Source organism: Lissotriton vulgaris, unplaced genomic scaffold (genome assembly GCF_964263255.1).
Source record: "Lissotriton vulgaris unplaced genomic scaffold, aLisVul1.2 SCAFFOLD_1442, whole genome shotgun sequence".
Lineage (NCBI taxonomy): Eukaryota > Metazoa > Chordata > Amphibia > Caudata > Salamandridae > Lissotriton > Lissotriton vulgaris.
The window spans coordinates 530242-552792 of NW_028248104.1; the positions used below are offsets into that span (position 1 = coordinate 530242).

The 22551-nt window shown below is 43.8% G+C and overlaps 1 protein-coding gene across 1 annotated transcript in view; it reads left to right on the plus strand.

The window, feature by feature from the left end:
* ANAPC5 (anaphase promoting complex subunit 5) overlaps positions 1–22075 on the plus strand; it is a 152410-nt gene extending 130335 nt beyond the window's left edge. The window contains exons 11-17 of the mRNA XM_086949880.1: positions 2956–3091; positions 3767–3841; positions 7567–7688; positions 10541–10648; positions 19787–19934; positions 20740–20902; positions 21697–22075. Of these exons, the coding sequence (XP_086806006.1) occupies positions 2956–3091; positions 3767–3841; positions 7567–7688; positions 10541–10648; positions 19787–19934; positions 20740–20902; positions 21697–21908 (964 nt within the window). The 3' untranslated portion in view covers positions 21909–22075. The remainder of the gene's footprint in view (positions 1–2955; positions 3092–3766; positions 3842–7566; positions 7689–10540; positions 10649–19786; positions 19935–20739; positions 20903–21696) is intronic.
* The last annotated feature ends 476 nt before the right edge of the window (positions 22076–22551 follow it).

Genomic DNA, 22551 nt, shown 5'->3' on the forward strand with positions numbered 1-22551 from the left:
TCATCATTTCTCCATAAGCGAGCCCGTGGAACCTTTGTGTTCCAGGCATGTGTGGCTGTATATACACATGCTGTGCATACTCTTTCCATCTAGTGTTGGGCTCAGATGTGTGCAAGGTGTTTTTCTTTGAAGAATTCTTCTCGAGCCACAAGGTAGTGTGACCGCACCGCTTGCAATGAGCATGGTCATCAGCTCCATTGTTAGATTGTATTTTATTCTGCTGTCGGTTTTTACATGTGCGTACGTGCTCTGGATCAACTCTGTTGCAGTGATCTTTTCAGTTCTCATGATCCCTATCTCTCCGTGGGTATTCTGATCAAATGTGTTTCACCTTTTCTCTCGTATTGGGTCAATGCTCCCAGTTTCTGTTTTTATTTATTTATTTATTTATTTATGCATTTTTATATAGCGCGGACTTTACCCGAGGGCGTCAGAGCGCTTCACATTAGGAACAGAAATGAAACATAATGAGAAACATTACAAAAGAGCAGATTACAAAAGCATACGTTGCGTTACATAAGGTAATAGTGACAATTGTGAGCAAACAAAATACTTGAGGTAATAAAAATTGTGAGCAACCAAAAATACATGAGGTAGTAAAGGTAATAGTGACAATTGTGAGCAAACAAAATACTTGAGGTAGTAAAAATTGTGAACAACAAAAAAATACATGAGGTAGTCAAAAGTGCACAAGAGGAAAAGTGACAAGTGTGCAGTTAAAAGAGAAAACAGAGTATAATTTGAGGTATAATACTGCAATAAGTGCTAGGCACTATTCGGGACTATTCCCCAGTCCACTCTGGCCCCTAGTGGGGCCTCTCTTTACCTCCATTCAGTCAGCTTACACCAGGCTTTTCTTGTTATTAAACGGACGCCCTTTTGATACTGCCCGCTGTTTACTGCAAAGTACTTCCGGGCTAATCTCCACGAGGTCTGACATCTCTGAAATTCACCCTAGCACGACGAGGCCTCTTGTGACGCGTGTCGGTTTTTTCGGTCGGAGAAGACCCTTTGACTCGAGATGACGCGCAGGACCACTTCGGCACCCAGGACCTTGAGGGAGATAATCATCCCGAGCTTTCGGTTGCTGACGAGGAGGCTTTCTCACCTGAAGAGAGCTCTTGCTCTGACCTAGAGATAGAAGATCTCCTACCGGCTCAACAGGTTGCGAGTACAGATCCCCCTTTACTTTGACACCTCTCTGAGCTTCTACCCCATAAGAAGCGGTCAGCTGCTCTTGACGCACAGAAGCAGACCACTGCCTTTGGGCCATTGTCGGCACCCACTCAACTTCGAACACCAGGTCCAGCTTTGGCTCGGTGCTGAAGAAAATTCTAAAGCCGACATCCTTGGCACTGCCCGGTCTGGCACCGACCCGACACCATGTATCTAGAGCCGCACATGCCTCGAACGTAAAATGTTACTTACTCTGTAAGCATCTGTTCGTAGCATGTAGGGCTGTAGATTTAACCACTCCCACCCTCCTCCCCAGACTCCTCTGGCTGTTGTAGTTGCCATGAAATCGTACTTCTCTTGTATGGTCATCTTTATGCCTCTGTTTTCCTGTGTCACTGCTGCAGTCAGCTCCAGTCTCGTCGTGCGGAAAAACTATCTAACAATGCAGCTGACAACCATTGCAAGCAAGAGTTGGACTCACACTACCTTATGACTCGAGAATAATTCTTTGAAGAAAAAAAACGTGCACACATCTAAGCCCAACACTAGATGGCAGGAGTATGCACCGCAAATCTATAGCACCACATGCCACGAACAGAGGCTTACAGGGTAAGTAACTTTTTATTCTACTGAGCATTTCAGGGCTCTGTAAATGCTTTTTAGTGTTTACATCTTACCATGTCTCCAGCGTCTAGATTGTTATGGTCTGAATGTCATTGCTCTGCAGAAGACACCCACATCCACTTGTGAGCCAATGGTCTGTTGGATATCCTTGAAGCATTTAAGGGAAGCCTCTGGAAAATTGCCAACTGGTAGAGTCACCGTGGGTTAAGTTTAAACGTGAATGCCGCCAAGACATATATTATGCTTCTAACTATGTTGCCAAGGCCATACAAAATGTGTGCCTCCCCAGTAATCTGACCAAACCACCCCACAACGCCATCCCAGATTTCAGTTTTTTTTTTAAGTGTGCAATTTTGGATTAACCTTGAATGAGTTTGACATAAGTCTCACTCCCCAAATCAACAAAGCCATCTCATGTGCTTGGTTGATTTAAGATCTGATAGCTGCAAAAAATGTTCTTTGTATGCCAATGGACGTGTTTTAAATTCTGGGATCCTTAATCAGTTCTAAACTAGATTATGGCTGCGACGCTCATGGTGGATTGCTCATTTCCCAACTTGTGCTGCAGTTACCGGGTTTAAAAAATGTTGCAGCGCTACTGGTCTTTTACCTTCGAAAAAAGTGGGCACCTGCCACTTTAAGAAGTCAATACATTTGATCTTATTAAATACCCCACTAGTTTATGACTTTGACACTGATCTGTGCCACTTTGGTGTGCCCCTTGTAACTCAGACAGTAAATTAATAGGTACCATCAGCTGGTTTTATGTTTCTTGCAGTCCCCTGAAAGAATTTGCAAAGCAAAGATGAACTGAAGATTCGTTGTGCTCGATCCTACATTATGGAATGCACCCCCCCTTAATATTAAAAAGTAACATTTGCTGCTCTCCTTTCCCTAAGCCTTAAGGTGTGGCTGTTCTGTTAATTTCCTCTTTTCTTCAGTGACTCTATATTCTTTGCCTTGTTGGCAGCTTGATACTATTTCTTAATTATATCCATGGTATAAATAGATTAAATAAATATATACAGCGGAGTTTTCCGGACTGTGTTTGCTGCATCTCGAGACTGTACCGTGCACTTGCTGGCCTCTTACCCTCGGTCTGTGGGGTTGCCCTGCCCATCTGAATGCAAAGTGTATGTTCTTCCCTCCTCACAGCACCATGGCGTTGCAACAGGCACAGATGCTTCTGAGCATGAACAGTCTGGAGGCTGTCAACGTGGGTGTGCAACAGAATAACACCGAATCCTTCGCGGTTGTGCTGTGCCACCTGGCAGAGCTGCATGCAGAACAGGTGAGATGCTGGCAGTTTCCAGGCACAGGAGCATCGAGTGACAAATCTGGAGGGTTCATGTGTTTCGAACATTATATTCTATTTGTCAGTTTTCTTTTTTCTTTGTGCATGCTCAGCAACGTCTTTATGGCTTTATCAGCTTTATTATTTAGCGTACATCTATAACTTGAGCAATAGTAACTTGAGAGCAGAGAGCTACCATGGATAAAAAAACTATTTTTAGGTTCCATTGAGGCGTAAAGCATTGATGTGTCAAAGTTGGTCCTGCAGGAACCGAACCTGAATGAACTTGAATGGGAAGAACTTTAAAGATAAATCACGGTTCAACAAATTCGTACTCTGCTCTGGCTAATGCTCAAATTGGTTCAACCCCTAAATCTGCCTTCCCAAGTCTGCATTTATCTGAAAACCATTCTTGTTGCTTAATATTGTTGGGAAGACAGTCCCTTAGTGGTCAGTCTGCCTTCAAGCACCTCAAAGTAAAGTGCCTGGAAATAATCTGAACCAGCTCTTGAGTCTTGTCGAATCACTCTCGCCTGCTCTAATGATTCCTCGTACATCCCAGGCCTCAAAACCCAGGATTTACCGACCACTAGCCAGAGTATCTGCTGCGCAATTCTGACTTCTTCTTTTAATAATGAAACCCCTATCTAACAGATTGGTCTTACCTTGCAGGGCTGTTTTTCTGCAGCTTCTGAAATATTGAGACATTTAAAGGATCGATTTCCTCCCAACAGTCAACATGCAAAGGTAATATGTCCACAACACATGCACCTATTGTTTTGGTGTACATAAAGGTAATCTGTCCTTACACACACACACACACACACACAGATTTTGTTGTGCATGTATTGACAAGTGTTGCCAAACCGCACCTTATTGTGCGAAATGTTAAGTCATCGGATCACTTGCATCGTGTATGACTTTGAGCTCATGTTTTGTTTTTGTTTTGTGAAGTGGCGTAATCTTTGGTGTGCGCGCCGTCTTCCTGTACTGAACATTGTGTGTACAATTTTGAAGCAGCCTCTTCGGCACACCAGCTCGGATGATGCTGGGTGCTGAATCCCAATGAGGGCTTGATCGAGGAGTGGTTCTTAGTTTGAGAGTGTCCGGGGTGCGTAGGCTGTTAAACCTTGATCTGAATTCGCTACCCCTTGGTAGATGGACTGAAGTCTCGATTAGGGCCGAACTGGGACCCTAAGCAGGCCTGGCAATTATGTCAGACCAGCGGCGGGGTGGGGTGGGGGGCACTAGTTAAGTGTGAAGCACTTTTGTTACTGGGGGCCGATATTGCAGCAACGCTACCAGACCCCACCACAGCACAACCGGTCCCCACCCTTCCAACCTCCCGGGGAAATGCCCGGTCCGGCCAGTCTGGCCCTGGTCTAGATCACATAGGGAGCATAAAAGGATGGTACTTACTCCACTCACCATGTACTGTTACTCTAAGGAGCATTTACCCAGCGCAGTAAATAACTTCTGTTCAACATTTATGGGTTGGTATGCACCGATTTCTGCACGTTTTGTTATTTGTCTAGACTTTTTCCACGATAAATGCCATCATGTTTTCCATGTGAAATATGTCCGACAAAGTAACAGGGATGCAATAATAACAGATTTGTTCACACCTAATGTGCGCATGGATCCGGTTTCCCTCCACAACTTGTATTCAAGAGCCCAGTCTCATTGAAGAGAATATGCATTTGTCAACTGTTTTCCTGGTCGGAGTTTGATTGTGGCTTACTTCCTTTTCTTCCATTGTGTGTGTATCAAGTTTCCAGTTTTTAGCAGACTGTTGGTATTAAAATGTGGGCTTCGATAAACTAATGCTCCGTTGTATGCTGAATTTAGATTTGCCCCTACCTCAAGAATAAATAAATAGCTGTGTGTTGTTCACTATTGAGACATTTTATTGTTTGCCATTTTTGTGGTTATTACTTAAAGACTTGTCTTGCATATTCTGCATACATCTCTCTTTTGTTGATTTGTAGATTTGAAAAGTGTGTGGCGAAGCATTAAATAATCGCTTGTACTTTTCATTTTCTATACATTTTTTAAGGCTAAGAAATGCAGGCTGTGGTTGTGTTCGCCATGTTCTTACTCGATAGTCTATAAAAATAGTTACTTTAAAAATAAAGTACTGGCCAGATGGTTACTCTGACTGAATTTATTTTTGGAGTGGTTTTGTGAGTTTCTGCAGGATATAAACCCTCATTATGTTACATGGTAGCCTTTAGTTGGAGCTAGATAGAGGCTTGGGCGTTACTGTAGATTAACCAATCATTTCAGGGCATTTCACAGGTAACTTGTGCTCCAAGGAGGGTGTTGGTGGCTTCCTTATTTGTTTAAGATCACAATTCAGGTCTTCCAAATTCCAGAAAGGTTGCCAAAGCTTTAGCACCATGAAGTCTTACATCCTCACACCATCTGAATGTTTTAGTCTGGCTCCCTCCATTTGTCGTCCATTGATTACTCAAAGCAGAAGAGCTGATATCTGATGAAACAGATGGTACACATCTGAATATGACCCTTCACTCTGGTCCCCTGAGTTCTGAGTAACCATCGTAGCAAGAATCCTAGTCTTGGTGATGCATTGGCATTCCCACCCAAGCTCACCGCAGTATTCGGTGTGAACTTCTGTTAGTCCTCCCACTTTTACAGTACTCTTGTAAGCTGAAGACATTGAGTTCTATATGGATCTCTATAATTTTCTCGTTGAACATCAATTTGTCCAGAAAGTGCTGCATTGTCTGCTAATTTCACATAGGCAGGATAGATGCTGTAATCCATCTCAGAGAACCTTCCTGTAGAGTCCCCTTATCTCGGTGACTGTGAGTGCCTCCGGGTAATGCGCAGGTTGTATTATGGTGTAGTCGTGCTTTTCCATTACAGAAGGTCTGGCATTACAGTAATGAAGTGGTCCCCCTTATCTTTAAAATCTGTCAGTGAGGGAGGGAGGGACGAACTTCTTTCTGGCTGGTACCCCTTATCTTTAAAAGCTGTCAGTGAGGGAGGGACGAACATCTTTCTGGCTGGTACCCCCCCTTATCTTTAAAATCTGTGTCAGTGAGGGAGGAAAGAACATCTTTCTGGCTGGTACCCCTTATCTTTAAAATCTGTGTCAGTGAGGGAGGAAAGAACTTCTTTCTGGCTGGTACCCCCCCTTATCTTTAAAATCAGTGTCAGGGAGGGAAGAACATCTTTCTGGCTGGTACCCCCCCTTATCTTTAAAATCTGTGTCAGTGAGGGAGGGAAGAACATCTTTCTGGCTGGTACCCCTTATCTTTAAAATCTGTGTCAGGGAGGGAGGGAAGAACATCTTTCTGGCTGGTACCCCTTATCTTTAAAATCTGTGTCAGGGAGGGAGGGAAGAACATCTTTCTGGCTGGAACCCCTTATCTTTAAAATCTTTGTCAGTGAGGGAGGGAAGAACATCTTTCTGGCTGGTACCCCTTATCTTTAAAATCTGTGTCAGGGAGGGAGGGAAGAACATCTTTCTGGCTGGAACCCCTTATCTTTAAAATCTGTGTCAGTGAGGAAGGGAAGACCACCTTTCTGGCTGGTACCCCTTATCTTTAAAATCTGTGTCAGGGAGGGAGGGAAGAACATCTTTCTGGCTGGTACCCCTTATCTTTAAAATCTGTGTCAGTGAGGAAGGGAAGAACACCTTTCTGGCTGGTACCCCTTATCTTTAAAATCTGTGTCAGGGAGGGAGGGAAGAACATCTTTCTGGCTGGTACCCCTTATCTTTAAAATCTGTGTCAGTGAGGAAAGGAAGAACACCTTTCTGGCTGGTACCCCTTATCTTTAAAATCTGTGTCAGTGAGGAAGGGAAGAACACCTTTCTGGCTGGTACCCCTTATCTTTAAAATCTGTGTCAGTGAGGAAGGGAAGAACACCTTTCTGGCTGGTACCCCTTATCTTTAAAATCTGTGTCAGTGAGGAAGGGAAGAACATCTTTCTGGACTTTCCTTGGCCAGGCATTACTGGACATTTGTCTTTTCACAAAATGCTGGTGGCATGCTGTTCCCTCAGTGAGCTGTCACCCTGCTTCAATATGTTGGACATGTACTTTGACAGTAGGGCCATATTTTTACATTTATTTTATTGGGGGTAGGGATAGCGAATGGCCCTAAAAAGCAGCGGAAACTTTAATCAAACCATGAAACACAGTTTGATCAGTGCTGGTGGAAAAAAACACACATAGATGTTTATTTAGCGTCGTGGAAGGTGATGTGAGTGAAGGTAGAAACATATTGGCCAGATTAGCAACAGCGGGGATCAGAGAGAGCACAGACTTCTTTCTTGAGGGCCAGACATGATATAGGTACTCATGCATAAAGCGGACGTCTGTGACCCCATCCATTTCATTACACCTTGTCACAAATCACTTATCCAGAGCTGCCTGACACACCGTTTCACACAATGCTCAGAAAACACCCAACACCTCGTTTTTATGGTTTGTTTTCGATTAGCTGTGGATGCTGTTTGAGCAGAAGATACAGTTTGATAAAGCCATGAATGACAGCAAGTACCACATTGCCGAATCCCTCGTGGCCGGAATAACAGCGCTCAGCAGCATGGAGGGAATGTACAGGTAAGGTGGGAAACAAAGCAGGTTATTTGCCTGTGGATCAGGTATAGATTCCTTATGGTTTCTGTTTGCATGTTATGTTTTCTGCGGTGGGCTTGGATGAGCAGAGGAGGCACTGGTAGGGTACAGTGTCTAAGACATCTTAAGGATGTTAGGGGGCCCTGTTTGGAATAGCTTTGAATCCATTCATTTTTCAATTTTGATCCAGTTTCAGCTCTTTCATGTCCTCTTTGGCCAGGTCACTGACCGTGCACAGGCACACTCGTCCACATTCTAAATGTGTTTATGTTTAATATTCACGGACAGTGATGTGTGTTTTCAATATCGTAACATAGCAGCAGCTCACTAATATTACTGCAAACAATCTGTGACATCCCCTCTTTTCTCATATGTGAGGGCCTGTTTTGATCTAAAAGAATCTTTTTTATAGATGTTGCATGAAACATAAACACACTTTATCTACAAAATATCTGTACTAGACTCTCATAAATCACCCACATTCAAAATAAATTAAAGGAAAACGGTATTTAAACCAATCCATTTAAGAAATATTAAAGGTGATCACGTCAAGACTGTCCGCAGAACAGATCTGGCTCCATCAGCGGGCCCCTGAAAGGATGGAGCCCTGGTCCAGAGCCCACTTTGCCCATGCTTTAAAACGTGTCTGTACAGTGTTTGTGTTTTGACCTCCAAGGGGCGTATGCTTCAGTCAGATCATGGTTGGGCTCTTCTGATTGGTGGACTCACTTACTGGGATGCATTACATAAGCAAAATGTCATCACTAGAGCTCGGTGGTAAAGAGATGATGGTGCAGGACCAGAGGTGGGATCCCTCCTACAGGTTGGAGAGATGGGCCATGTTTCCGTGCTGCGAAGGCCTCGTGGAGAGTTTATCCCAGGAAGTGATGTAGCACGAGTCCTGTGTTCCATCCTCTGGTGGAATAACCACAGTTTGAAGCATAGTGGAGAGATTGCCTGACATCCCAGGGGAAGACAGATTTGTCCAGTCCAATGACTAGATCTTGGATGACCTACCACCGCCTTAAGCCAGGAAGGGGTTGTCCTGATCGGTGAACGTTTTGTCCTGTCTGAAGACAACTTTAATGTAGATTACTCCAGGGAAAACTTGACTGATCCAGCCCTTGGTCTTTATTCTGCTTTTCTCAGTCTTTTACTGTGTAACTGACCTAGTGCACGAAAACGCTCAACAGAAGCTCCGCTCTGCTTTCAGAGACCCTCTGCTGATCATTGCACTTGCATTTACTGCCTGTTTCCAACATTCCTGCAAAATGTAGGTGCAAATTGCGAACCGTCTATTTCCATTAGCTCAGTTGGTGCAAACTAGCAGACTTGCAATTTGTGCCTGTGTACATTTTTTCCATCCAGATACAGGGAATTATATGCCATTTGCACCCGACTCCGCCCATTAGTGGGCGCACAAAGCAACATTTGTCTCAGTTTGCCCCCCATGATTTACGGCAGTTTTCCCTGCCAAAATTCGCAGGTTACAAACTCATGAGTCTGGTGCAGGTGCACCGGAGTTGTGATACTGCTTTGAGCACGGATGGGAGTTGGCACTCAAGATGGGGTTTGCAGGCCAGTTTTATTCCGAGACAAAATTCCCAAAACAAAGCACATTTTGCAACAGTTAATGCACATTAAAAACTGGGATGTGACTGTGGAAGTGATGTGCTCAGCAACAGCTGAATATCGTCCAGGTCCCTCGTAGCTGTTCCTGCTGTGAAGAATATAATGCAGTATGTGCTTTTCTTATGCACTGGAATGTTTAATTTCCAAAGTATTTCTTTTTTCTGGGATAGGCATATTATGTACAAACAGTAGCGATCTGACTGTTCCAGGGCATCCCGCAGGGCTCCTGTAAGGCTGTAATTGACACATGCCACTGTTCAGCATTCTTCAGCATGTAAAGCACTTTCTATTTATCCATTTTGTAGACTTAAATCTGTACAGTACCATGATATAAAATCAGGCGTTATAAATGTTATAGAATTTGTTTCCATTCAGGGATATATTCTGTCCAATGTAAAGTGGGTGCTGGACTTACAAACTGTACCTGTGTAATTCCACAAAGCAATTCTTTTAGAGGACTACTCTGGCCTAATTTGTATTTTAAAATGCCCCCTCCCCCATTTACCTTCCTATTTACTCTGATGTTTAATGGGGTTTTACTGATTAATTGTGCTTTCTGTAAAGTGCAGTTTGTGTCATCACTGCGATGGTAGGATGTTTTATTTGCCTCCTCGTCTGGGATGGAGAGAGTTATGTTTCCCTGGAGCGTGAGCTGACATAAGTCTCTTCTCTGCCAAGAGAGTCAGACCCTGACATGCCTGTGACGGGCTGACGTCAGCACCCCTGAGAGAGCCTCACTCCCTCTCCATTTGGTTACTAATTGAGTAATGTGCCTCTTACATCTCCCTGGGATTAGAGCATGTCCAGGAGAAACAATGTAAACTGAGGACATTATACAAACTAAAAAGAATGATAAATCAAGCCCTTGCAAATGTAAACTGAAGAAGACAAATTACTACACTAGTGAGAACATTTTCCAACTATAGATCATGCTGGAACAATTGTAAAACTCATGTCGGCGAGGGCTGTTGAGCACGTTTCTGGGGTCCCATCAGCTTTTTAAATAAGTCATGGAAGAAAACAAAATGTACTTGAACGTGACCCACACAGAAATGGAATGTTGTCTTTTAAATGACAAATACTGAAGTTTCACATGGTTGTCCTTGACTGAAGGTCATTTTCTGTAAGTCTGATCCATAATTTGAATTACCTGGAAATCTTTATCCATGGTGGTTTATGAGCTCTCAATCTTCTTTTAATCACAGAAAAGCAATTGTTTTGAAAGCACAGAATGAGAACTCGGAGGCACATAACGTTTTACAGACCCTGTTGACTCACTGCCAGAAAATCAAGAACACAGAAATGGTGATTCGGTAAGTGATTGAATCCCCGGTGGTTCGCCCTCCTCCCGCTGCCTACCGCCTATTGTCGCTCTCCTTCTGTACTGTACCCCAAGTGTTGAAATGTCAAATGCTGAACCTTCTGCCGCATATATTTGCATGTACTATGCCAGCCCCCTTTTCGTTTGCCCTCTCAGCTAGATCTGCAACCAGCCCTGCATCCTATCGACCCCCCACCCAAACTGTATTGTAAAGAACCATGCAGCAGATTCCATGCTATGAAATGTTGGCTTTCCTTGCCTCTTTTCACCTCCTCCTTGCTCAATACTGCTCGCCCTGTTCCTCAAAACTAGGTTTGCACTTCTCAGTATGTCAAAGGAAATTAAATGTTTGCACACTGACTATTTGCATTTGTCGTGGTTTATCTCGCATTAACCCTGCAACCATCCCAAAAACTAATTTTATAAAGACTTTATTGACTTTTTGTATGCTTATAATTTCTGTGTTTGTGCCCAAAATGTAGGGTCCCCTTCATCTCATGTACTTTTATTGCCCTAGAGCAGACCCTTGAAGGGAGGCAACACTAGATTGAGGCCTTCAGAGAACCCTGGTATATGATGCTGTGCCTTGCCTGGAAATTATTCTCCCCCCCTCCACCATTGTTCGTAAGATAATGATGCACGACCTTGGCCAGCAAGTAAACCCAGATGCTTAAGGCATGTGCTGTGTAGGAGCCAAGTGACAACAGGGCTGCAAGGTTGAATTATGTAGACATTTGGTCTGCCTTTTATCCATTCCCCCTTTATTCAAATGACTAGTAACCATGCTTGACATTTTACCATAAACATGTATTTGAATCCCCTTCCAAATAACTAAGGGAACCAAGTAATGTATTTGCTTGTGAATTGAGCAAAACATTGTTTGAACTAGTGCAGGTCTCTCTCTGATGAGGTGCAGCCCACATTAAAACTATTAGACAGTGTGGCAGCAAAAGGTTGGAAAAAGAAGATAAACTATGTAGTAAGTAGAATGGACAATGGGAAGATGTTTTACCTCCGCAAAGGTCAAGGTTTGTATTTCTGCCTGGTAGACTTTGGCACTGACTCTCTGTAATAAGAAAGGAACACACACAACCTCAACTGCCCCTCGCAGTCTCCTTCCCAGCACACAAACTCCAGCTAATCCACAAGCGTACACCCCTGCACTCCCCTATATAGCTTTTATCTTTATGTATTTTACACAGTGGCGTTCGCCACTGTGAAGTTATAGTTGGGTGAGAGTTTCCATAGGAAGAGCGTTTTTGGTTTCACTAATAGCTTTGGCACCATTTAATAATTTTTCACAACAATTCCCCCCAAAAATGTTCATCCACCTCGACTCCATCATGGAAAGTTTGTCCTGAACCAAAAAGCGGGGCCAAGAAAAGGGTGGGAGGCCAAAAATGTTGATTTCTCGTGTTAATTCCCATAGCAAACTTTGCTCTTGATACAAAAAAAAGGCTAAACGAAATCACCCCAAATTTGTCAGAATACAAGAACTTTAATTTGAAAGTGAGTCTTGGCGTAAATCCGTTAGACCGATTTAGAGAAATCTACATTTAAACAGGTGCTCAGGGTGGGAATGAAGGGGTTAAAATGTTAGCTATATCTGAACGGTTGGTCCCACATTAGTTCTCCAGTATAATTTTTTATTTTTTAAATGGGGTCCTCTGATTGGACGTTGGATTTTTCTTCCCCGTTGACAAGTTTTTCTACGTTTTGAGTGATATAATTGGTTGGCTGCAACAATGAAGAAAATGTTACAACTGCTATTGCAGGACTGGGAGATTCGTTCCCAGTGTCCTAGGAAAGTTTTAAAAAAACCAATAAATAGAGTATAAGAGGGCATGGTAGGGACAGCCTGACCAACAGGCACTTGTGGGAGTGACCAAAAGGGAGGCTTTGATCAATCTCTGCTCCCATGAGTTGGGCACCTACTGCAGGACCTGTCCAGAGGCTAGTCCCTGTGGCAACAACCCGCTGTGCATGACCAAAGACTATGTGTAGCAATGCGTGTTGGGACCGTGAGGGGGGCGGGGGCATGAGCTGAATATGAAAAATTCAAAGGTTAAAGTGACGAGTTAGGTATGGTAATAATATCTTAACTTTCATTAAAAAAAAAACTGAAAGAACCAAAGGTAAAAATTACGTTATAGTTTGGTGTTAAAATAACTTAAAAGCTAATATGATGACATTTAACATGACGTCAGCTTTTTGGTTACTAAGCATTTGTTTTTATCTTATTTCTACATATAACTATAATCTCAATTTAACCTTTTTGTTTTTTTGAGTGTATGTATGTATATATATATATGTATATATATATATATATATATATATATATATATATATATATATATATATATATATATATATATATATACACTCAAAAAAACAAAAAGGTTAAATTGAGATTATAGTATATATATACACACACATCCTGCCCTGCACACCTCCCTACCCTGCACACATCCATACACACACCCTGCACTACCCACGTCTATAACCACACACCCTACTGTACGTGCATCAATACCCAAATACTTTGCCCCCACACATGCGCGCACACTCACTCCTGTACCCAGAAACTTCCCCTGCATGTGCAAACCCTTCCTCGTACACGCACACACCTTACACCCAGACACACCACTCACCTTTCCTAGTGTGGCAGAAAGAGTAACTGTTATGTGGAACATGTGTATGCTGCTCCTAAAAACGTGTATTTATTTTTATTTGCTACTTTGCAAGCCATATCCCATCTTGGAAGATTGGTGCCATCGTTTTAGGACTTTGGGGAGGAATATGATGTTTCTTTAGATTTCCTTAATTGCAAATATTTTTATAGCCTAGCTCCAATTGCAAACATGGCTGTATCCGTCTTGGTGTAATACAAGGATGGAAGCCTTACAACATTTTGCAGTTAGGAAAGGTAGCCACAAGAGGTAATACCTTGAGGTATCGAAGTTGCAAATAAACCATTTCTTATATGTAGTGAGAGTTTCTTAAGCTGCTTCAGAAACGTGGATAGCATGCTCTCTTTGATGTGGAGACAGGGACCATTCTTCGGGGCCCTTAGTGACTTCCAAAGCTTTGCTACTTTAGACTTGTTGCATCTAGATTTACTGTTTGTAAATGTGTGTAGGGTCCTACAATTCTTGCATGGCTCGCCCTTGTAAGCCTACTTTGAATACTCCTGGATTCAATGATGTAGCTTTTTTGTGAGTCTTTGAGTTAGTCTCAAATAATGTAGCTGTGGATTTCAAATGAGTTTGAAAGAGCCATATGTTTTGTTGTGGACCTTGACCTCCCATAGAACCAAGGCCCTGGATTGAAGAAGAGGTGCTTTCAACCCCCTGGCAGTTGCAGTTGTCCATTGTCATTGCCCAGCAGGTCTAACATGTACTCCAATAATAAACCTCCTGATTTTCAGTGCAGGCAGGGCTGGTCAGCAACTTCCCCCTCGCAGTGCCTATTTTTCTCCTGATATTACTGGGATGAATGAATGGCAGGTAACATGCTGTGAGCTCTGTTGTCCCATACAAAATGGCCTTCACTATCTAGAAGTATGCAGGGAGACCTCAAATCAAAGACTTTTGGATAAACATCTTCTGTGGCTTTTAATGCAAGATATCTTGAAACGTGCATGTATCCTTGTAGAATGTGCAAGAGAGTGTTATCTTGTACTTTATTTTCTGATGTCCAAACGCCTGTGTGATGAGGAGTAAAGTCGGTACTAGCTTGCAATAACTTAATACCGGCTCTTGGTGATGTTCCTTCAGGTTGAATTCCACTTTTGGTCTCCAGGTGGCAGTAGCCATCTCCTTAAATCACTCATACAATGAATTTCAGTAATCTACATGTTTTTGTAATGAATGTTTGCTATTGCCCGCAGTAATATTGAATAACATACTCCCAGCAGAGTACATCTTAAGTCTCTTTACAGCTGGGGTATAATGTACCATATTTGTTATCCCAGGTAATTGCTGCTGTCTGTGCTACCCGATAGGATTGACATTAGATGTTTATTTGTGCAGCATGGGACTGGTAGTGAGTGTCTCACCCTCTGGTATGAGTGTGTCCGTGGTGTACCTATGGTACTTCATATAACTTCTAGCAGGAGGCTCCCGGGCCTCTGATAGGATATCACTGCTTTTGGAAAGTGTAAATGTAATGAACTAGATGTATTCCCACCTCAATCGTTTGTGGGTGGATTAAAGGGGCAGAACAAGGGAAAGAAAGTGATGGCCTTATAATTTAACTTCAAATAAACAGCAGTTTCAAAGTCACACTAGTAAATTTAACCTTCTGATGCATACTTTTGAATAACCCAGGGCACCAGACTTCAACAGGCAGGTCTGTCATGTGCTGGCAGGTGGTGTGTGGCTCCGTATTTGCTCTATACCACCATGGAAGTGAGGCAGAGGAGCTCCATATAAGCACCGCCTCTGAACGCTGACGTCAGTTCCTTCCTTTCCGTGCCCTCCGATGTGGATCCGGAACTCAGCCCCCAGTTTTGTTGTTCTTTTCAAAACTCCTAGAACGATTGCAGGCTTCCAACCATGGCAAGACTGTAGACGGCAGATGTCCGTCACAAACCTGCATGAGGCGTGTCTTTGGGCTCCAGTCATAAATCTCAAGTCGTGTGGCATGTGTGCCCTCGTGCACCTGTTAGTGATCTGGGACTGAGAGCGAGGCTCTCCCTGCGTGGCCTAGTTAACACACAAGTTCATAGTTAACACACAAGTCTCGCTTCTGCTCCAAGTCTCTGGCCTAATCTCATTCACTTTCATGAGGTCATCCTGTGATCAAGCCATTTTCTGCTTGAAATCTTCAGGTCAGTCCAAACACCAACACAAAAATACAAAAAGACCCTATCCTGCCTCCGTAGCTGCAAAAAGCAGGTGCAAGGGTTTCGAGGTGAACATTGCACTTCTTCGAAGTTCCCATTTTCAGGTGTGACATGAGTTCCTCTGGCCTACGTCTACCCTGCAGCAAATGGCGGCCTTCAAAGTGACATGGACTTATGACCATTAATCGGGACATCCTAACCAAGCACCCTACACCTGAGAGCATCATTGTGCAGGCTTAGACTAGCAACGTCAATCCTAAATCTTTCCTGGCCAATCCTCCAGAAAGGGAATCCAAAAGGATTGACGCTTTTGGTCAAATATTTTTGCAAGCCTGGCCGGGCCTAAATGCAGTTCGTTTACCGGGCAAGTACATGCATGCTGTATGGGACATGGACACAGAGCTGGCTGTCGTAGAGGACCTTAGAGCTTCTCCGGTTCACACATTACATGATTGACCTAGTGCAGCAAAGTATGAAATGTATGCAGACCTGGATACTACTGTTTGCATTGGCAGGGCAATTGGCACCAGTATCGTGGGTGGAAGGTACGCATAGATAACATCAGCTGGATTTACTGCCAAGGTGCAAGCGTACTTAATTGGTATGCTGTTCGATGGTTTCAGAGTTTTCGCGGATAAAGCAGAACTGGCTCAAGAATAATTTATAGACTGTCCAGCCACTGCACAGTGTTTGGGGCCAGTAAAACAATTTCTCCATCAAATTAGGAATTATGAAACCGTTCCATGAGGCTAGCCAAAACCAACCAGTGGCACAGCAGATAGTCCAGTCCTTTTCAGACCATGGATGTGGCATCCGCAAACTCCGCTAAAGGCAGTAGGGAGAGCAGCCCTCCAGTTTCCCTTCACCTTCCGCAGCGTTACTAAGCTGCTTTTGTTTTTCCTCAGTGGCTCATGCTAGGCCGGTGGAAGGCAGGATTCAACATTTCATTTTACTCTGGAGATCCATTACATCCGACAGATGGGTCTTACAAATTGTTCAAAGGGGCAAAGCCCTACTCTTCATTTCCTTCCTTCATCATCTACATGCCACACCAGAGTGCATTTCGGAGAAGCAATCCTGATGTAGTAAGTGCATGTTTTTGTTTTACTCTCCATGGTTGCCATCATACAGATAGAAGACTTGGAGAAAGGGGATGGATGCTGCTCACGCTACTTCCTGACCCCAAAGTAGGGCTTGGACCTAGGGCAATTCCTGGACCTTTACCTACCGAATGCCTTACTGCAGAATGCCAAATTCAAAATGCTCTCACTGACTCAGATTCATGTGCTGTGTACCAAAGAGACTGGATGGTGTCCTTGGACTTGCAAGTCAATTATCTTCATATACCTGTCCTGCAGTCTCACGGACATTACCTGTGGTTTCAGATGGGCCAAGCCCTCTCACTTTGCCATGGTCCCCTTCTGCTTTACCTCGGCCTCTCACATGTTCACTGAAGGGATGGTCGCTGGAGATAGTGTCATTCAAGCCTTTCCTTCACCACATCGAGTCCAGGATATGATGCTGATGTTTCGGGGTCAGTCTTGGGTTTTAGTAAAGATTACTCTGACGCTTCTTTGTCTCCTGGCCTTGTGTATCTGCCTTATGTAGTTCGTCAAAAGGCACATGAGAGCCCTGCTGTGGAACCTCTGGTCCCAGCGGGCTCAGCAACAAGGCTGACTCCCTGCTTCCCTACTGATCTAACAGGAGAGGGCTCAAGATCTGCAGTAGTGACTGAGTTAGGCCACTCTTCCTTCCCCACCCAGAGCTCATGCTGGTGACAGATGTGTCCTTGTTGGGCTGGCCATCATTCCAGGACAGGTAGTGATCAGAGTCCTCTTGTCTCCTGTATAGGGCAGACTCCAAATCAACCATCTGGAGCCACAGGCCATCTGCTCGGCCTTACAGACCTTCCTGCTTTCTATCATGGGTAGGCTGGTGCAGGTTCTCACCGACAGTACTACTGCCATGTAGAAATGCAACAAGCAGGGCAAAGGGGGGTTCTGGGCCAATAAGGTTCATTCCTCTACAAGTGGCTGGAGCAACAGAAAATCTTTCTTGTCTCTGACTACCTGGCGGGATCCCTGAATGCTGTAGCGGATGAACTGAATAGGTGGTGTTTAGCAGACCACGAGTGGAGTGTCCACCTCAAGGTAGTGCAGGGTATCTTCAGTCATTGTGGCGAGTTCGGTTAGATCTATTTGCCACTGCTGAGAAAGTGCGGTCTCAGCAGTTTTGCCTGCTGGAGTTTCCTCCAAGGTACTCACTAGGAGATGTATTTTGACTGGAATGGAACAAGGGACTCCTGTACCCTGCCTCAGGTACTGAGGAAGATCAGGTAGTTCCAGGACCAAGTCATGTTGATTACCCCCGACGGGCTCAGAAGACTGTGGTACCCAAGGCATCTGAGCCTGAGCATTTGCCTTTCAATATAGCTACCTGTTCAGAAGGGCCTGCTGCCTCAGCAAAAGGCTAGGGCCCTGCACTCGAATCTCCACAACCTATACCTGCATGCACAGGGATTGAACGGCAGCAGTTAAATGAATTCAGTTTGCCAGTCAAGAAGATTTACATATTTTGATTGCTCCTTATCTGTCTCCTAGCACCGGGAAACTCTGTGTGGGTAGCTGTTTGTGCTCTACAAATTTTAATAATAATGATAGTAATACATCCTTGATGTGAGATGGCCTTTGAAGTCCATCTGCTCTGGGCACTGGGATACATTTCTTGCTTGGTGCGGTGCCTTGACTACCAGTGCCTTACAATACCAACATTTCTGATGTCCTTTTGTTTGTCCTTGTGTTGGCCCCACATGTCCTTGATATTGGTACAATGAAAGGTCACTTGTCAACATCTCTGCTTTTTTGTTTACTGGATCAACTGTCCTTGTTTAAATGACCATTTGGGCAGAATTTTAATGCTAGGTTAGATAAATGTTTTCTCCTAAACTGTTCATGGGGCTTTAATGGGACTTCTGTTTGGTTTTGAAATGTTTGGTTTGCATGCCCTTCAAATCGGTGCATAGCTTCTTTATAGCGCTTTAGATGTGTGAACTCCAGGCGTTATCAACTCATCCAGCATACACCACCTTCTTTCCAGGCAAGTTGATGCAAAGAACTAGGGTTACCTTTCTTCCTAATGTTTTGACACATTTTCACGTTGGTCATTCGATTACTTTGCCAGCTTGTTTTGCCCCTAAGGCTCACTCCTCAAAAGAGAAGAGGCTTTATTGCTTGATCCAAAAAGGGCGTTAAGCATTTTTATCGACCACACTAAACTATTGGATAGACAATCCGCTCTTCATGGGGTTTTCACATGTAATGAAAGGCGCAAGGCAGTGCAGATGAGGACCCTATCAAGGTGAAAAGTCCTCTTCTTCAAAGATCTGCTATTCATTAGCCAAAAAGAGGCATCCAGAAGGTTTGAAAGCCCGTTCCGCCAGGGCCAAGGCCAATGCATCAGTGCTGTCAAAGGGTACCTGTTCTTGACGACTGTCCGGCTGCAACATGGGTATCTGCACATACCATTCACAAAGCACTACTTCCTTGACAGACGGGTCCTGTGGGAAGGACACTTCGCCCACTTGGTTTGGCAGAACTTTTTTATTTGAGTCTACTTCACAGACTTGTAGAGTGGCCTCTTTAACATTTTAAAAAGGTCCCACATTCGAATCAGCAGACTGTCTCCAATAATTGTTCTGTGCTCTGCATCTAATGGCATGGAAAGGGAAACCGACCAGAAACTGACATTCACACATAGGGGTGGTGCTAATATTTAGCTCTGCTCCATCACATATATGGTTAGTCCGGAGCCGCATTATGCCACCACCCTGCACACTGAAGCCCTCTTCTTGAAGTTCTCTGGATCCCGTCTGGCACCTGGGGATATACAAAAAGTGAGGAATCTGAGGGTAGATAAAGGATCCACCATTAAAGCATTACCAAAGGTAAGTAACTCATTCATCTTGGCCTTCGCATGAGTAGAAAAAAATCAGTTCTGATCCCCAGTCACAAAGGCTCATGAACACTTGTGCAGCATCTTGTGTTTTTTTGGAGGGTAATCTTTCAATGCTGCTGCCACATAACTTATTTTAAAATAAAATAACATACAGAACATTATTTGCCTCTGTCTTCAATTGAAGCTAGACTTTCATATATATTAGTATGGAATATTGCAATTCTTAGGCCTGAAATGACGAGAAGGCTGTATTTTAAGCATGCTCATTTCACACCATTAATCTGAGATTGAAGCTGTTTCTAACCACCCTTTCTTGTGTCTTCTTCCTAGTGCTCTCCTCTCGATCGCTGAGCTGTACTGGAGGTCCTCCTGCCCTACCATAGCCTTGCCTCTGCTGCTGCAGGCGCTGGCGCTCTCGCGGGAGTACCGCTTGCAGTACTTGGCCTCTGAGAACATCCTCAGCTTGGCCTTCACCCAGGTTAGACAATGCATTTCTTTCATGTAAGAGGCAATACTTTCCCACGCTGCTGCTCCACACAATTGTTTGTCAGTGTCGTGTTCACGTCTATAGGGATCCTGAATTCGGCTGCGTTAGGGAAAATGTGTTGGATTTGGGAAAACACAGAAAGAAATGGGCAGTGTCACCAGTGGAAAGAGATAGCCAGTGATCCCAGCGTTGACTCAAAGACTTGTTTATAACCACTCAAATGGTACGTTACAAGAAGGTACAACAAATGTAAACTCTCTTCATACAGTACTGGATATCTGGACCTAAATCCACTGGCCTAATGTGAGCCAGGAGAGGTGGGGAGAACACAAGTGCTTGATGGGTGAAGGCTGCACCAGACTCAGTATACATGTCAATCCAACCACTAACCCAAGCCAGCCCCTCTAGGAGACCCAAACCTGCCTGATTATCTATGGGGATAATAGTGAAAAGAGACCTTCACAGTAACACAAAACCACCAGTAGTACAGCTAGGGTTCAGGGTACCGCTGCATCGCCAGCTCTCATGATGCTCCATCTAGGTTGCGTGAGCAACTCTGCTGCAATGGGCTGTGTGGCGAAGTGGCTCTCACCCTTGAGTGCAGTCCTCCGTGTCTATAACCTTGCGCATTAGCTCCCTCTTATCTCCACCTCCTCTCCCAGGAGAGGATACCACAGGTTAATACTTGTATTGGGTTCTCTCATGCAATGATGCTCTGATTTAAAAGAAAAACGTTTGTACTCTACGACAAATCCATCAGACCTGCACACTTCATCCTTTAATTCCCCTCTTTTAGCTCATCCTCGGGATCCCTGAGCAGGCGCTGAATATCCTGCACATGGCGATAGAACCGATCCTGGCGCACGGGGCCGTGATTGACAAAGGCAGAGCCATGTTCTTAGTGGCCAAGTGTCAGGTGGCTTCTGCTGCTGCTTATAGCCCGGAAAAAAAGGCAGAAGGTATGTACATTTGGAGATGTTTATTTGTTATCAATTGCACAAAATGGAGACTTCAAGGAGCCTTACTCAGCTATGCTTAAAGACTTAAAAACTTATTAAAAAAATGAACTACACGTTTTGCTTTAACTCGCAGTTTTGTTAAGTTTTTTTTTCTGCAAAACTGAACTTGATTTAACCAGGGAAGTTATGGCTGTGTCGGAGACACAGAATTAAGCAGCTGTTAAACACATCCCTTGTTTATTTCCTTGCATACCCATTGTCTCGTGTCTTCTGTGTTTTTCACTGTTATCTGAGGCATTTATAATGTTAGCGATATTTTTATAACCATATTAAATATCTAGTGATCCAGATAAATCTTTTAACTTCAGACTTTTTGCAATGTGGTTGCTGGAATTGCGCTCCGTCCACTAAATGAATCGCAGTTCCTGTGAACTGGCATTGACGGGTAACCGGTCTAATGAAATCATACAATTTCGAAAATCCCTTTTCCTGCTGTTGTAACACCCTAGTAAATCGTGAACTACTATTCTTCAATCAAAGTCTGTTGGGAGTGGATCATTGTGGTAGTCTGCCATCTCCTCTGAATTTCCCTGCTATAAGCAAGATCTCCTTTGGGAGAAGATGTCATTTCATTTGAACTATTGAAACTCCTCTCTATCCGTGTCTTCAGGATCATCCATGGAAGTGCCTTGGATTCTAGAGTGCATGCGCATGAAAGTAAAACTTCTGGAATATTACCATATTTTAAGTGCTGTTTTTCTGATATATTTAATGTATTTTTTTCTTTTGGGCAGCCCTGGAGTCAGCGATTTTAAACCTAAACGAAGCCAAGACGTACTTTGCCAAGGTGGAGTGCAAGGAACAAATACGAGACATTCTTTACTTCCAGGCCAGGCTGTTCAATGCCTTGGGAAGGACCCAAGAAAGAAACAAGTGTGCTATGCTCTTCCGGCAGCTGCACCAGGAGCTGCCCTGTCATGGCGTAACCTTAATAAACCGCCTCTGAGCGCTTTTGGAACAAATGGTCACTGTTACAATGAACTATTCACAGCGTGACAGCCAGGAACACCAGGGTTTTGTTTTGGATTGTGAGTTGCTGCGAATCGGACAAGCTTGGCAAGTGCCACACGGCTTTTCTAGTCATGAAATAAAAATGTATATATTTTTTCAGTGCACTGTGTCACCAGGTTGGTCATTTTCACATAGGGATGTTGTTTAACTGCAATGCTAAGATGTTAAAATAATGAAAATTGAGATATGTTTGCAAAATGAATAAGTGAATTAAAGCAGATTGCTATTATGGCCCTGCTTGCTATGAGGTTTCGCAATTGGATTAAGGAAGCACAACACAGCCAGGACATATTCTTCCAAAGCCCTGTGCTGGCTACAAGGCCCATATGATCAGTAGTAGACCACTAATATCTGCCTAACATCCCATTTTTCTAAAAAATGCTTTCTTCCGACGCAAAAAGAGCTGCTTCCGTTAACATGGACAGCTCCTTCCTAGTCTTACAGTTTCATCTAGAGAGCATTGCATTAGGGTTTAGCTTTCAGAGAGGAAGCACATGACATCAAACTGCAATGCTTTCCTTATTTGTAAGTAGTGTTTTTTTTAGGTGTCAATAGGTGCCTAAAGGATTGTGAAGAAG